The 12,500-nt window shown below is 43.0% G+C and overlaps 1 protein-coding gene across 3 annotated transcripts in view; it reads right to left on the reverse strand.

Annotated features, from left to right (window-relative positions):
- dnm1a (dynamin 1a) overlaps positions 1-12,500 on the reverse strand; it is a gene marked incomplete at both ends in the record, with an annotated part of 49,058 nt that overhangs the window by 24,607 nt on the left and 11,951 nt on the right. For all 3 annotated transcript variants that reach the window (XM_079755437.1, XM_079755436.1, XM_079755435.1), the window contains 8 exons: positions 946-957; positions 2,059-2,110; positions 2,401-2,471; positions 2,979-3,065; positions 7,762-7,900; positions 9,289-9,356; positions 11,445-11,580; positions 12,040-12,182. In XM_079755437.1, the coding sequence (XP_079611563.1) occupies positions 946-957; positions 2,059-2,110; positions 2,401-2,471; positions 2,979-3,065; positions 7,762-7,900; positions 9,289-9,356; positions 11,445-11,580; positions 12,040-12,182 (708 nt within the window). The remainder of the gene's footprint in view (positions 1-945; positions 958-2,058; positions 2,111-2,400; positions 2,472-2,978; positions 3,066-7,761; positions 7,901-9,288; positions 9,357-11,444; positions 11,581-12,039; positions 12,183-12,500) is intronic.

The following is a 12,500-nucleotide window of genomic DNA, read 5'->3' on the forward strand; positions in this document are numbered from 1 at the left end:
ATCATTATTGTACATAGCCATGAGATGAACTCTATGTTTTGCTGTAGTTTTAGCATCATAGCCTACGAAGCTCAGTTCACTGCTTTTCAAACACTCAAAGCAGTGCTAGAAAACTGCGGACGAGGCTTATGGTCTGTGGTTAATGTTGATTCAATAAATATGTTGGTTAAATAAAAAAAATTGTCTATAAGACACAGACTCTTGTATTGTGCATTTCTTTCCACTCTCAGGGCAAAGCAACAACAATGAGATGAGAACCGGTGTATGGTTAACATTTGTCTAGCTTGGAGCTTGGATAGTGCAGCAGGGCATGTCATACGCTATTTTTCATGCTGTAGCACGAGTGAATGTTTGTTTCTTTGTGTGTGTGTGTGTGTGTGTGTGTGAGTGACACTGTGTGTGCATGTGTGTGTGTGTATGCATTTATGTTTGTGTGTGTGTGTGTGTGTGTTTGTTGAAGGGTGTTTGTGTGTGTGTGTGTGTGTGCATGTGTGTGTGTGTGTATGTGTGTGTAAGTGACACTGTGTGTGCATGTGTGTGTGTGCATGCATGTATGTGTGTGTGTGTGTGTGTATGTGTATGCCTATGCATGTATGTTTGTGTATGTGTGCATGTCTGTGTGTGAGTATGTATATATATGTGTGTGTGTGTGTGTGTGTATGTCTATGTGTGTGTCTATATATGTGTGCGTGTGTGTGTGTATGTGTATGTATATATGTGTGTGTGTGTGTATGTCTATGTGTGTGTCTATATATGTGTGTGTGTGTGTATGTGTATGTATATATGTGTGTGTGTGTGTGTGTGTGCTGCCCAGACCACAGCTCAGAGCAAAAGGGGGGAAGCAGCCGAGGGCTACGGAGCACCTTCGAAGACACCTGCCATCTACTGGTGGTTAGTACAAGGCACACACAGACACACACGCAGGCACACCAGCCCACCACTCACCATGACTTCATCCTGAGGCAGGGGGGCCGAGGGAACACAGGGAGGTGAGAGAAATACACAAACACAAACACACAAACACACAAACACACAAACAACCCGCACATTAATGCCAATTGAGGAACATGCTAGAGGCCTATTTAGAATACTCATAATCATAAGGATAAACATTAGAAGAAGAAGAAGAAGAAGAAGAAGAAGAAGAAGAAGAAGAAGAAGAAGAAGAAGATGAAGAAGAAGAAGAAGAAGAAGAAGAAGAAGAAGAAGAAGATGAAGAAGAAGGAGAAGCAGAAAAAGAGGAAATAGGAATAGAGCCAATCAGAGAGGAATATATATGATAATAATATAATATAATATATATGATAAATGAGTCAAAGCCAACACATTGACGTCGACCAACCAGAACAACAGTATCTTGATTAGTAAGGGAATTCGGAGACCAACCATTGCTTGAAGCTAGACAACCTTTTTTTCTATAAAATATAACTTAATCCATATGTAGCACATCAAACGTTTCACATGTAGATGTGACATTGAGTCGCATCACCCAATCCTCCGCTCCCCTCGTTGTTCCTGCTTAAGACATCATCATGGTCATGACTAATAGGAGAGCTCTTAGGGATGACACTACAGGCTCCATTGTGGCGGTCACAAAAGTTGAAATTAAATACATAGAATTAAAGGTCTGAAAGTGTTGCGAAACTAACTTGGCAGAAATGGAGCATAACATTCATTAGTATGTTTAATCTCATTAAAATATCATTTTTGTGCTTTCTTTAGCAAATTAAAGCCTTGAAAATTTTGCATAATTAACTTGGGAATGGAATGGAATATAATAATCATTAGTATGTTTAATCAAATTAAAATCTGATTGCTGTGTTTCCCTGCGCTCAGAATGAGCCCTTCATATCTCCGAGGGAGCGGGTCCTCTCCACGGAGCCGCCATGTTGAACCACCGTGTTTCTACAGTAGCCCAGAACGGACAAAAACGACTCCAGAGATGACGCGTTTATAATTACCAATCAATTTAAAATGGGCTTCTAAAATAAGCAACCAGTTACATTCACGCCTGTGTGTCCTGTCTACAGACCGGGGGGGGGGGGGTTCTCCCAGTACCTGGTTACCAGCAGCCTTCTTCTTGTTCTGCTGGCTACTCCTCTGCTGAGCACTGCAACACAGAGGAAAACAGCATCACACTACCTATATGTAAAGCTGCACCATGTCAGTGTTCCCATGAGCAGCCTCTAGCTGCTTGTTGCTGCCTTCAGCATTTTCAGAGGAAAGTTGTTTAAGTCCAATTTCGGGAATAAAATGATTTATAGACAAAGATTCCCAGGGTCTACTGACGCTCCTCTGAAACATTGTACTTTAGATATGTGTAAATAAATGCAGTAGGAAAGTTACATAGTGCGTTTTATGTTTAAAGTAATAATGGTCGGAGCTGAGTAGAAGACATACTTGGCGAATCCGATGAAGTCCTCGTGGTTGGTGTTCATGTAGGACAACTCGATGTCTATCAGCAGCAAAACCTGGATGCAGAAAGAAACTAAAATCTATGTGTTTGTATGTATGTGTTTATGTGCGTGTGTATATCCATGTGGGTGTTTCTGTGTGAGCATGAGTATGTGTGTGTTTGTGTATCTGTGTGAGCAAGGGAGTGTGTGTGAGTGTGTGTGAGTGTGTGTGTGTCTGTGTGTATGTGTCTGTGAGTGTGTGTGTGTCTGTGTGTATATGTGTGTGTGTGTGTGTGTGTGTGTGTGTGTGAGTGTGTTTGTGTGTGTGTGTGTGTGTGAGTGTGTGTGTGTGTGTGTGTGTGTGTGTGTATATGTGTGTGTGAGTGTGTGTGAGTGTGTGTTTGTGTATGTGTGTGTGAGTGTGTGTGTGTGTGTCTGTGTCTGTGTGTGTGTGTGTGTGTGTGTGTGTGTGAGTGTGTGTGTGTCTGTGTGTATGTGTGTGTGTGTGTCTGTGTGTGTGTGTGTGTGTGTGTGTGTGTGTGTGTGTGTGTGTGTGTGCGTGTGTGTGTGTGTGTGTGTGACCTGGGTCTTGGTGCGACTCTCCCGGTCTCTGATGTGTTGGGTGACGATCCTCTCCATCTCCTCCCTCAGCAGGGGGTACTGGGCCAGCTGCACGCACACACACACACACACACACACAGCACAGGTAGGTATCACAGTATGACACAAACACACACACACAAACACACAGACTAAAGCAGACACACACACACAGGCACACACACATACACACACCTAAAGGCACACGCACACACACACACACACACACTTGTAAACACACACACACACACAAACACACAGACTAAAGCAGACACACACACAAAGGCACACACACACACACACACCTAAAGGCACACGCACACACACACACACACACTTGTAAACACACACACAAACACACACACACACACTCACAAAAGCAGGCACACACAACAAACACACTTTTATTTGTTGAAACACTAACTAAATATAATAAAATACAAATAAAGAAACAGAAAAAAGAACTCATTGTTTACATAGTGCAGTAACGCATAATGGTACTGAACAGATGCATCACAGTGAAAGCTGTATTACAGACTTATATTGTCACTTTGAGGAATGTTAATTTGAGTTCATTATTTCATAACAATGCAATACAATGCATCTTTGTATACAAAATGTACAGTGTTAACGGACTAGTGAGAATTCTCTGGTTCTGAGCCCAAAACTAATTTGGTTTGAGCTCATTATAATCCATATTAACAATCGTGGTAACTTCCAATGTGATACAGAAAATGTGATGGGAAAAGGATCAAAATAAAAGGTTTATTTCTCCCACAAATAACAATGCATCCTCATGGCCTCAAAGTAAATCTAAGTAAATCTCTTGTCAAAGATAATATTTGAGGGTTCATTGACTTCACCTGGTTTATATTGTGATACAATTTTGATTTTTGAGCTCAATTCAGTAGGCAGTAGAGAGAAAATAAGTAGTTCAAAATGTCAAGTTAATGGTTGCATTCAATCTTTTATGTTAAATTGTTTGATATTTTGTATTTACTATGCAATATACACTAAATTACCTGTTAACCCTCCAAATTACCTGTTAACCCTTTGGTTTAAGCTCCAAAGGGATGCATTGCATCTTGAGAAACGCCACCAACGTTTATATGCCAGTGTGTGAAGGCAGTCACCAAAACCATGCACACAGTGAACATATCATGACTCAGTCTTCTGCCAGTGTTGCATTGAGCATTGAGCATTGAGCAACATGCACAGTTGTGTGTACACACAGACACACACACACACACACACACACACACACACACACACACACACACACACACACACATTCCATGTCTTCTTAATGCCATGCTTGAGAGGGGGGAGGGAGGGGGAGAAGGGGGAGGGAAGATGTGCGAAAGGGGGGAGGTGGAAGTTGAAATGATCACTGCATGGATTCTTCTTTTATTTTTTGCATCAATCAATCTGTTTATCGTTTTCTCTGAGGGCAGGTAAAGTGTACATATCACTATCAGCACTCTCTGTTAAACACAAGGGCAAGAAAATAAATGTCCACCTTTATGTATGATCTCCATGTCAATATAAACTCCATAGTCCATAGGAATCTTATTCAGTCCATTCATATGTGTCTGTTTGATTGTCATACACTTTAAACTGGATTGGAATCAATGAAGACAAAGAACGACTTTCAATTAATTGTTTAAATCCAATCAGAAGCAAATCCATGAAGTTGTTTCCTGGAGATGGAGAAGGTGACGAGAGAGAGATAGAGAAAGCAAGAGAGAGAAAAGCGATGCTGGGGGGATTAAATGAGTGGAACTTAAATGGTCCTAACGGCAGAACTCACTCTATTATTTTAAAACAAAAAAAGAAATAAGGAATTTGATTTAAATCATAAAGATGTTCTTGACTTGAACAACAAAGACAGGTGGAATGAAGTTGTCTGACATGCTGGTAATGACGAGACAAACTTGGACAGTTTGTCAAACTGTCAATGAACAAATCAAGACTATGTCCTAATCTATATGTCATGGAATCAATAAGAATATGGAAAAAAAGGAAATATTGTAATGTCATATATTAAAATTGGATAATAGACAAAATTATCTTCAGTAAGGACAGACCGATTATGCCGGACACATTGTTTTCGTGCCATTTTATTTTGGTAAATGTTTTTTTTAAATATAAACGGTTGAATAGATTTTACTCACACCTAGATTCTGCATCAATACAATTTAACTTTATATCCAGTTATTTATACACTTAGACCTAACTAGTTAGGCTTTACTCATCGTCATAAAGGGCTAGATATACATCCATTGTTTGGTCGTTTACATATTTACCAAAAAGTTTGACATATGTTTTTTATTGCAGAAACCCTGGGTTTACCCCAGGACACCATCCCTGAAACGCATTACGGTCGCTATCCTGATTAAAATTTGACCCATCATAATTAGAATGGCAGCAGAATCAATAGATCCACCGACGCTAGACAGAAATCATATAAACATTCAGATGTTTAGAAGTTCAGGACCACAGGAATTGATTGAAAAAAGAAGGCAGATAAGGAAATGCAGAAGAAATTACAAAGAAAGCAATAATAAGGACAGGTTGGACAAGGACAGCAGTAGAGAAAGATGGGCCTGACTGGAGACTAAAAGAGATCCTTTTGTAATCCGATAAAAAATCAAATCTTAAAATATATAAAAATCAGCTAAAAAAAGAATAATCCCTTTTGTCTGCTAGTGCATATAGTCCAGCCATCGGTCTACCCCTACTTTATGTACTATAAATGTTTGTAGTATATTTATAGTTTTAGTGTATGTTAAGTGTTATGTCTTCATAACGGTGGTCGGCGTCTTTTAGCGCATGGTTTTACCTTGCTGCTACACTTTCGTATGGTGGAGGTGAGCTCGCTCACCACCATGTCTATGCACTTCAGCGTGGGCTCCTTCAGCTTTTGGATCTGCTTTTTCACTATAGCCTCAAAGGCCAGGTCAGGGGTGAACAGGCCTGTCCTGCAGAGACACAGCCATCCAGGGTGTCCCAGTGAGAGGGAGGGAGGGAGGGAGGGAGGGAGGGGCAGAGAGAGAGAGAGGGGCAGAGAGAGAGTGATGAAAAGTGAGAGGGATATAAAGAGAGAAATGAGCTGGGAAGATATCAATGAGAAGAGCGCAGAGAGAGATTAAACGAGGAAAAAGAGCCTCTTCTGCCTCTTCTGCCTCTCAAAGAGGCAGAAGTAGAAAGTTGAGAGGAAGAGAGAGAGAGAACAGGAGGATTTAGCGGAGAAGAGAGGTAGAGTTGGGAGAGGAGGGATTCTTTGAAGAGATCAAGGAACCAAGGCGTTAGAGCAGTTAGAAGAGGAAGCCGTGGAGGAGCAAGCAACAGGTGAAAGCTCAGTCAGGAGACAGACTGCCGCATGGCGGTGACCACAAAGCAGACGTGAGAAAGAGTGGGACTATTGTCAATGACACTCCAAAGAGAAGAGCAAGGGGGCGGAGAGAGAAAAAGGGAGGGCCTTTCAGGGTAGCACATGGAAGTGGTCCAGGGTGTGTGTGTGTGTTAAAGGGTGTGTGAGGGAAGTGGAGTAAACAGCACAGAAGGCGGTAGAAGTCAAGTGAGACACATTCAGCCTCCTATGAAACCATTCTGAAACACTGAAGTCTGTCTCCATCGGTCAGACAGAGAGAGAGACATAGAGTCAAAGAGAGAGGGTGAGAGAGAGAGATAGACTGATAGAGTTTGAGAGAGAGAGTAAAAACACAGAGCAAGAGAGACAAAAAGTGAGTGTGAGAGAGAGAGGGAGAGAGAGAGAGAGAGAGAGAGAGAGAGATAAAGTCAAAGAGAGAGAGAGCCAAAGGGAGAGAGAGAGCAGAAACAATAGAAAAGGCTGTAAATGTCCAGACCTAGAGAGAGATCCCTGGCCGCCCCACACACGCCAACAATCTCCCAGCTATGAGCCGCAAGAGACCACAGCTGTGCACACAGAGACCCAGCCAAGACAACCTCTCTCTCCCACTGTCTCTCTATCTCTCTCTGTCTCTCTCTCTCTCTCTCTCTCTCTCTCTCTCTCTCTCTCTCTCTCTCTCTCTCTCTCTCTCTGTCTCTCTGTCTTCTCTACCTGCCGTAGTCATAGTAGTAAACAGTAGTAGTGATAGAGCCTTAGGACTACTGGATTAATGTTGGGGTCGGTAAAACACTTATAGTGGGAGAGACCGCTATTGGGGACACCTGGAAAGGTCTGGTTCAGGTGCACAGCCAAAGATCTCTCACACACACAGACACACACACACACACACACACACACACACACACACACGCACACACACACAGGGCCAGGAAGTCTGGACGCTGAGCTCATGTAATATGGCTGCCAGACAGGAAACCCTTTAAGACCATGGACTTTGACGAATGGATCGCAAGAGTAATTTGGATTAAACCGATTTGCCACTTAACCGATGCAAGGCCATGTCAAGCCCTTGTCAAGATCGGTGAATTAGCATGTGTTTTATAAAAACCTAAGGTTACGAGCGGGTCAAGGGGAATGACAACTCTTACCGGCAGCCATGTTTCAGTTCCAACCCAGTCTCCATCCAATCCAATCTCAGTCCTCCATCACAGCACTTCCAAGTGGCCAGGCTAACGGCCAGCCTACGACCAGTTAACCTCCCATCCCATAGATGTCAGGAAACACCACCACCATCACCAACACCACCCTTTCATCATCCACCACAACACCATCACGACAGCAGGGTAGAAGCCAGCTAAAAGGGAGCTAAGGTATAAAACAACCTTTGTTTACCTTCTTGGTACACTGCCTAACCGTATTGACTAGCTCAGATATGACCATGTCCACACATTTGGTACAGGGCTCCTTAATCTTCCCAATCTGGCGCTTCACTATGGTCTCAAAGGCCATGTCCGGAGTGAAGAGGCCCGTTCTGCCGGTCAGAGAGAGACGGGGACAACCGGGCAAGAGGAAAAGCAAAAACAGAGTAAGAAAGGGCAGGGAAGGAGAATGAGAGGGGCGTATGGGCTTGGAGCAAATAACCCCCTGCCCCGTTCTGAATTTCCCCCTGCAAACTAAATGTTTTCCTAGAAAGTTCCTAGAAGTTTGTGACATCACAAGTGGAAGTGTCCACAAATCACAGCTGATGATAAATAGGGGCACTTTAAAACAAAATTAAGAAACACAAATTATATTAGGTAATGCAAGTGTTAGATTCTCTGTTTGTCAGTTCAATTTATGAACTGAAATCAATGTTTGTTAGTTTAATTTATGAACTTACGAGTCTTCACATTAAAGTCTGGGTAGGCAATTTATCAAATAATCATTTTGTGTCTGATCAAATGCTCTGACAAATAAAAGCCTTAACTCCATTATCTGTGACTGTCACAGGCCTGTAATAAGCCTTTCCAATAATTTGATGGCTTACCTGTCTGTATTATACTACCTACCTAGCTACATGCACATGCAATCATTGGGCATGAACTGATTCTTCTATCAGGCTAGTCTATTGCTTAAGCCAGTGAGTTAGTCATGTGTTTTGAGAAAGTAAGGCCTGAATGGAGGGGGTGCCAAATTTTTGGTTGGATTATTTTAAAATCTAGCTGACTCTTGCTGGTTTCTTCAAATTGCCTACCCCAGCTTTAAAGTAGACATCGCCAGATATGGGCCAATTATAAAATAAATATAAATTCTGCCCTTATTTATTAGAATTCAAAATAGTTTGTTAGGAATCGCTGTGCTAGGAAAACAGTTATTTTGCTAATTTACAAATAGTCTGTATTATATGCATAACACCACACATCTTCCAAATAAAATGTGCTAATCAAATCAAGTCCATAATTTCTCCCCTTTTTTCTAGAAAACATTTTGTAAAGCATACACCCTTGATTGAATCCTTATATTGACTTCCAAGTGTATTATTTTAACTCCCCACCCATACTCAAAATACATATGTAGGAAGAACTTCCTGAACTCAACACATGGTTTACATTGTGATACATACAGAATCAAGCCTTTAACAAACAGACAGACAAACCGACTAACTCCACAAAGGACGCAACGCCATGACAACAACTACAAAATAAAAAGACACGCAGAGAAAGCACCAAGTTCCCAGGAAGAGGAGAGAGAGGTTTGATTTCAAGTCTTCTCTTCTGTCCTCTTCTGGTCACATCATCAGTATGCGCTACTCAAGACTCTGGGAGGAACTACAGAGGGCTTTTATGATTATATGTCCCCCCCCCCTCCCCCCGTAGAGGTGACCCCAGAGAGGTGGTGGTTTGGTGGGGAGGGGGGGATGGGTTCAGGGGGAAGACGTGCCTGATGCCGTGGATGTTCTTGATGGCGTAGCTGATCTCCTTGCGGAGCTCCTTCTCGTCAAACTCCATCTAGAAGAGGGGAGAGAGAGAGAGAGAGAGAGAGAGAGAGAGAGAGAGAGAGAGAGAGAAAGGGGGAGGGAGGGAGAGAGGGGGAGGGAGGGAGGGAGGGAGAGAGAGAGGAGAAAGGACAGTCCTTGGGTTAATGCACAAGGACACACAAGGACTTAAAGCACACACACACACACACACACACACACACACACACACACACACACACACACACACACATACACACACACGTGCTGTGTTATGTAAAAAATATCAACACGTATCAACATAATGGAAAATGATACCCGTTAGTTTAATTTTCTTCTCTTTGGCTCTCATAGATATATACATATACTGAATCATAAACACACACACACACAAACACACACAAACATACACGCGAGAGTACGTGTCATGTGAGAATAAAATCAAAGTGTAATTTTCCACTTGACACACAAACGTGTGTGCTTCTTTCTCTCAACCTTCCACAGAGATCAGAATACCCCAGCAGCTCATAAAGTGCCCTTCCATCAAGGGCTTATACAACGATATAAACCAGGGCTCCACAGAGCCTCAGTCTAACGGTGGTAATGTCTATAGCAGACCCACTGCTATTGGCTATGTAAAGACAGCAATACCTTCAGTATTAGTATGACAAAACGTAGGAGGATTTCAAATGTAAAACATAACAGTAGATTGATGTAAAATGTCTAATATCGTAGTAATATAGTCATAGAGGCGAATAGTAAATTGATAAAATAGTACATTTTCATTTCATAATGTCATTTTTGTAAATGTAACTTCAGTTCGAGGGTCACTTTTCGGCTTGCCTTCTGAACAGTGTGTGTGTGCAACAGTTTGGTATGTTTGTGTGTGTGTGTGTGTGTGTGTGTGTGTGTGTGTGTGTGTGTGTGTTTGTATGTGTGTGTGAGTGTGTGTTTGCGTGTTAGCGGAGAGGATAGAACAGGTAGAAATGGAAATTCAGGGATCTATGGAACAAAACAATAAAAATGACTGATGAAGGAGAGATATGATGGAAGATGGGGAGAATGGGGTCGGAATGAATTTACAAGTTAAGTTGGAGAGGGAAAGAGAGAGAGACAGAGAGAGAGAGAGAGAGAGAGAGAGAGAGAGAGAGAGAGAGAGAGAGAGAGAGGGAGAGATAGAGAGGGAGAGAGAGGGAATGATTATGATACAGATTTATAGGGAGGAAGGGATTGGGCAATATAGTCGGGGGAGGCAAAGGAATGTCTGAGGGGAGGGAGGGAGGTCGAGGGAGGTAGGGTGGGAGGAGGAGAGACATGAAGAGAAATAAGGAGAGGAAGAGAGGGAGGAGAGAGGAGAGAGAGGGGAATTGATGGATGACAGGAGAGGTAGAAGATATGTTGAGCAGGAGGAGCTGTGGCTGTTTTAGCCATAGATCAAAGACCGACCTCAGGGTCCCCAGGGAGTATGTTACCTGTCTCTTTCTACTGAGTAATGATAGAGAGAGAGAGAGAGAGAGAGAGAGAGAGAGAGAGAGAGAGAGAGAGAGAGAGAAAGAGAGAGAGAGTAGTGGAAGATAGGAAGAAGAAAAGGCAGGACTACAGTTGGTAAGAGCAAGAAAAAACATATTGTTCTCTCTCTTCCTCCTTGGCTTTCTCTCCGTTGAGTCTTTCACAAGATGCGACTACACTGTGTCCATGGGGATATTAATAAGAGATCATAGGACATTACGCCACATGTGGTGCACACTCCATCGGAACGTAACACATACAACAGTCACGCAGCAGGCACACAGACGCACAAACACCGATGTTGGATTCAGCAGTCCTCCTATTGTAAAGCAGGACCCCTGGGGGAGACAGCACATCACGCTTGTTTATTGTTTTGTTACAAAGATATTCTACGAAAGATCACTTATTTTGAGCGAGTGGATGAGGTTTTCAAACTTTAAATGTACACGATTTTAGTGTGCTTCTACAGTGGCCAATGTACACGTTGATTTGGATTTGCGGTTAGTAGCCAGTTCCGCGCCTCCAGATCCCGCCTCCAGCAACATGATTGGTCGAACCAAATATGAAGCGAACCGGATTGGAGCTGTGAGACCAGACAAACACTGAAACCCACCTTGACCAGCTCGAAGGGGAAGCGCTCGTGGAAGATGCGGTTGATGCGCGCGCCCCCCGACAGCTCCGCCGTGTCGATCTGGTCCCCGGACCCCTCGATGCGCTTCTCAAAGTCCACCGAGAACTGCTGCACCATCCTGAGGACGCAGGGTTAATGGTTGAGGAGTTATGATGAGTCATCTTGGTCAGTAGTATGAGTTATGATGAGTCATCTTGGTCAGTAGCAGTATGGGTTATGATGAGTCATCTTACTGTAGCAGGGCCTTCGTCAGTAGCAGTATGAGTTATGATGAGTCATCTTGGTCAGTAGTGGTATGGGTTATGATGAGTCATCTTACTGTAGCAGGGCCTTCGTCAGTAGCAGTATGAGTTATGATGAGTCATCTTGGTCAGTAGTGGTATGGGTTATGATGAGTCATCTTACTGTAGCAGGGCCTTGGTCAGTAGCAGTATGAGTTATGATGAGTCATCTTGGTGAGTAGTGGTATGGGTTATGATGAGTCATCTTACTGTAGAAGGACCTTGGTCAGTAGCAGTATGAGTTATGATGAGTCATCTTGGTCAGTAGTGGTATGGGTTATGATGAGTCATCTTACTGTAGCAGGGCCTTGGTCTTGCGGGAGGGGTCGTCAGGCCTGAAGTTCTTGTACTCTTCTACCTCCTTTTCTATGGAGAGCAGCTGGCTCTGCAGCTTGGCCCTCAACCCGGGGAGCGTGTCGCGGATGTGATTGGTCAGTTGCTGCACACGTGGTCACATGGTCCACAGAGGCGGGAAACCAGAGGGAGATGAATATGGTTGACTAGTGGGGATGGTGTGGTCTGGAGAGTTTGGTGTCTACAGCAGTGTTGTTAGCCCACGTTGTTACTCTACTTTCTGTTCCCATGGTTATAATCAAGCAGGGTGAAGCAGCTTTTCAGTTTTAAGCAACCATTACATATCTTCAGCAAACATCTGATGTCTTCCTCAACACTGCATCCTATAAATCCAAGGCTCAAAATCCTTTTAAATGTATTTCATACAAATGTTCTTGTAACAATAAATACATTAAGATGTACA

The sequence above is a fragment of the Pollachius pollachius genome, assembly GCF_949987615.1.
Source record: "Pollachius pollachius genome assembly, chromosome: 18".
NCBI classification, from domain to species: Eukaryota; Metazoa; Chordata; class Actinopteri; order Gadiformes; family Gadidae; genus Pollachius; species Pollachius pollachius.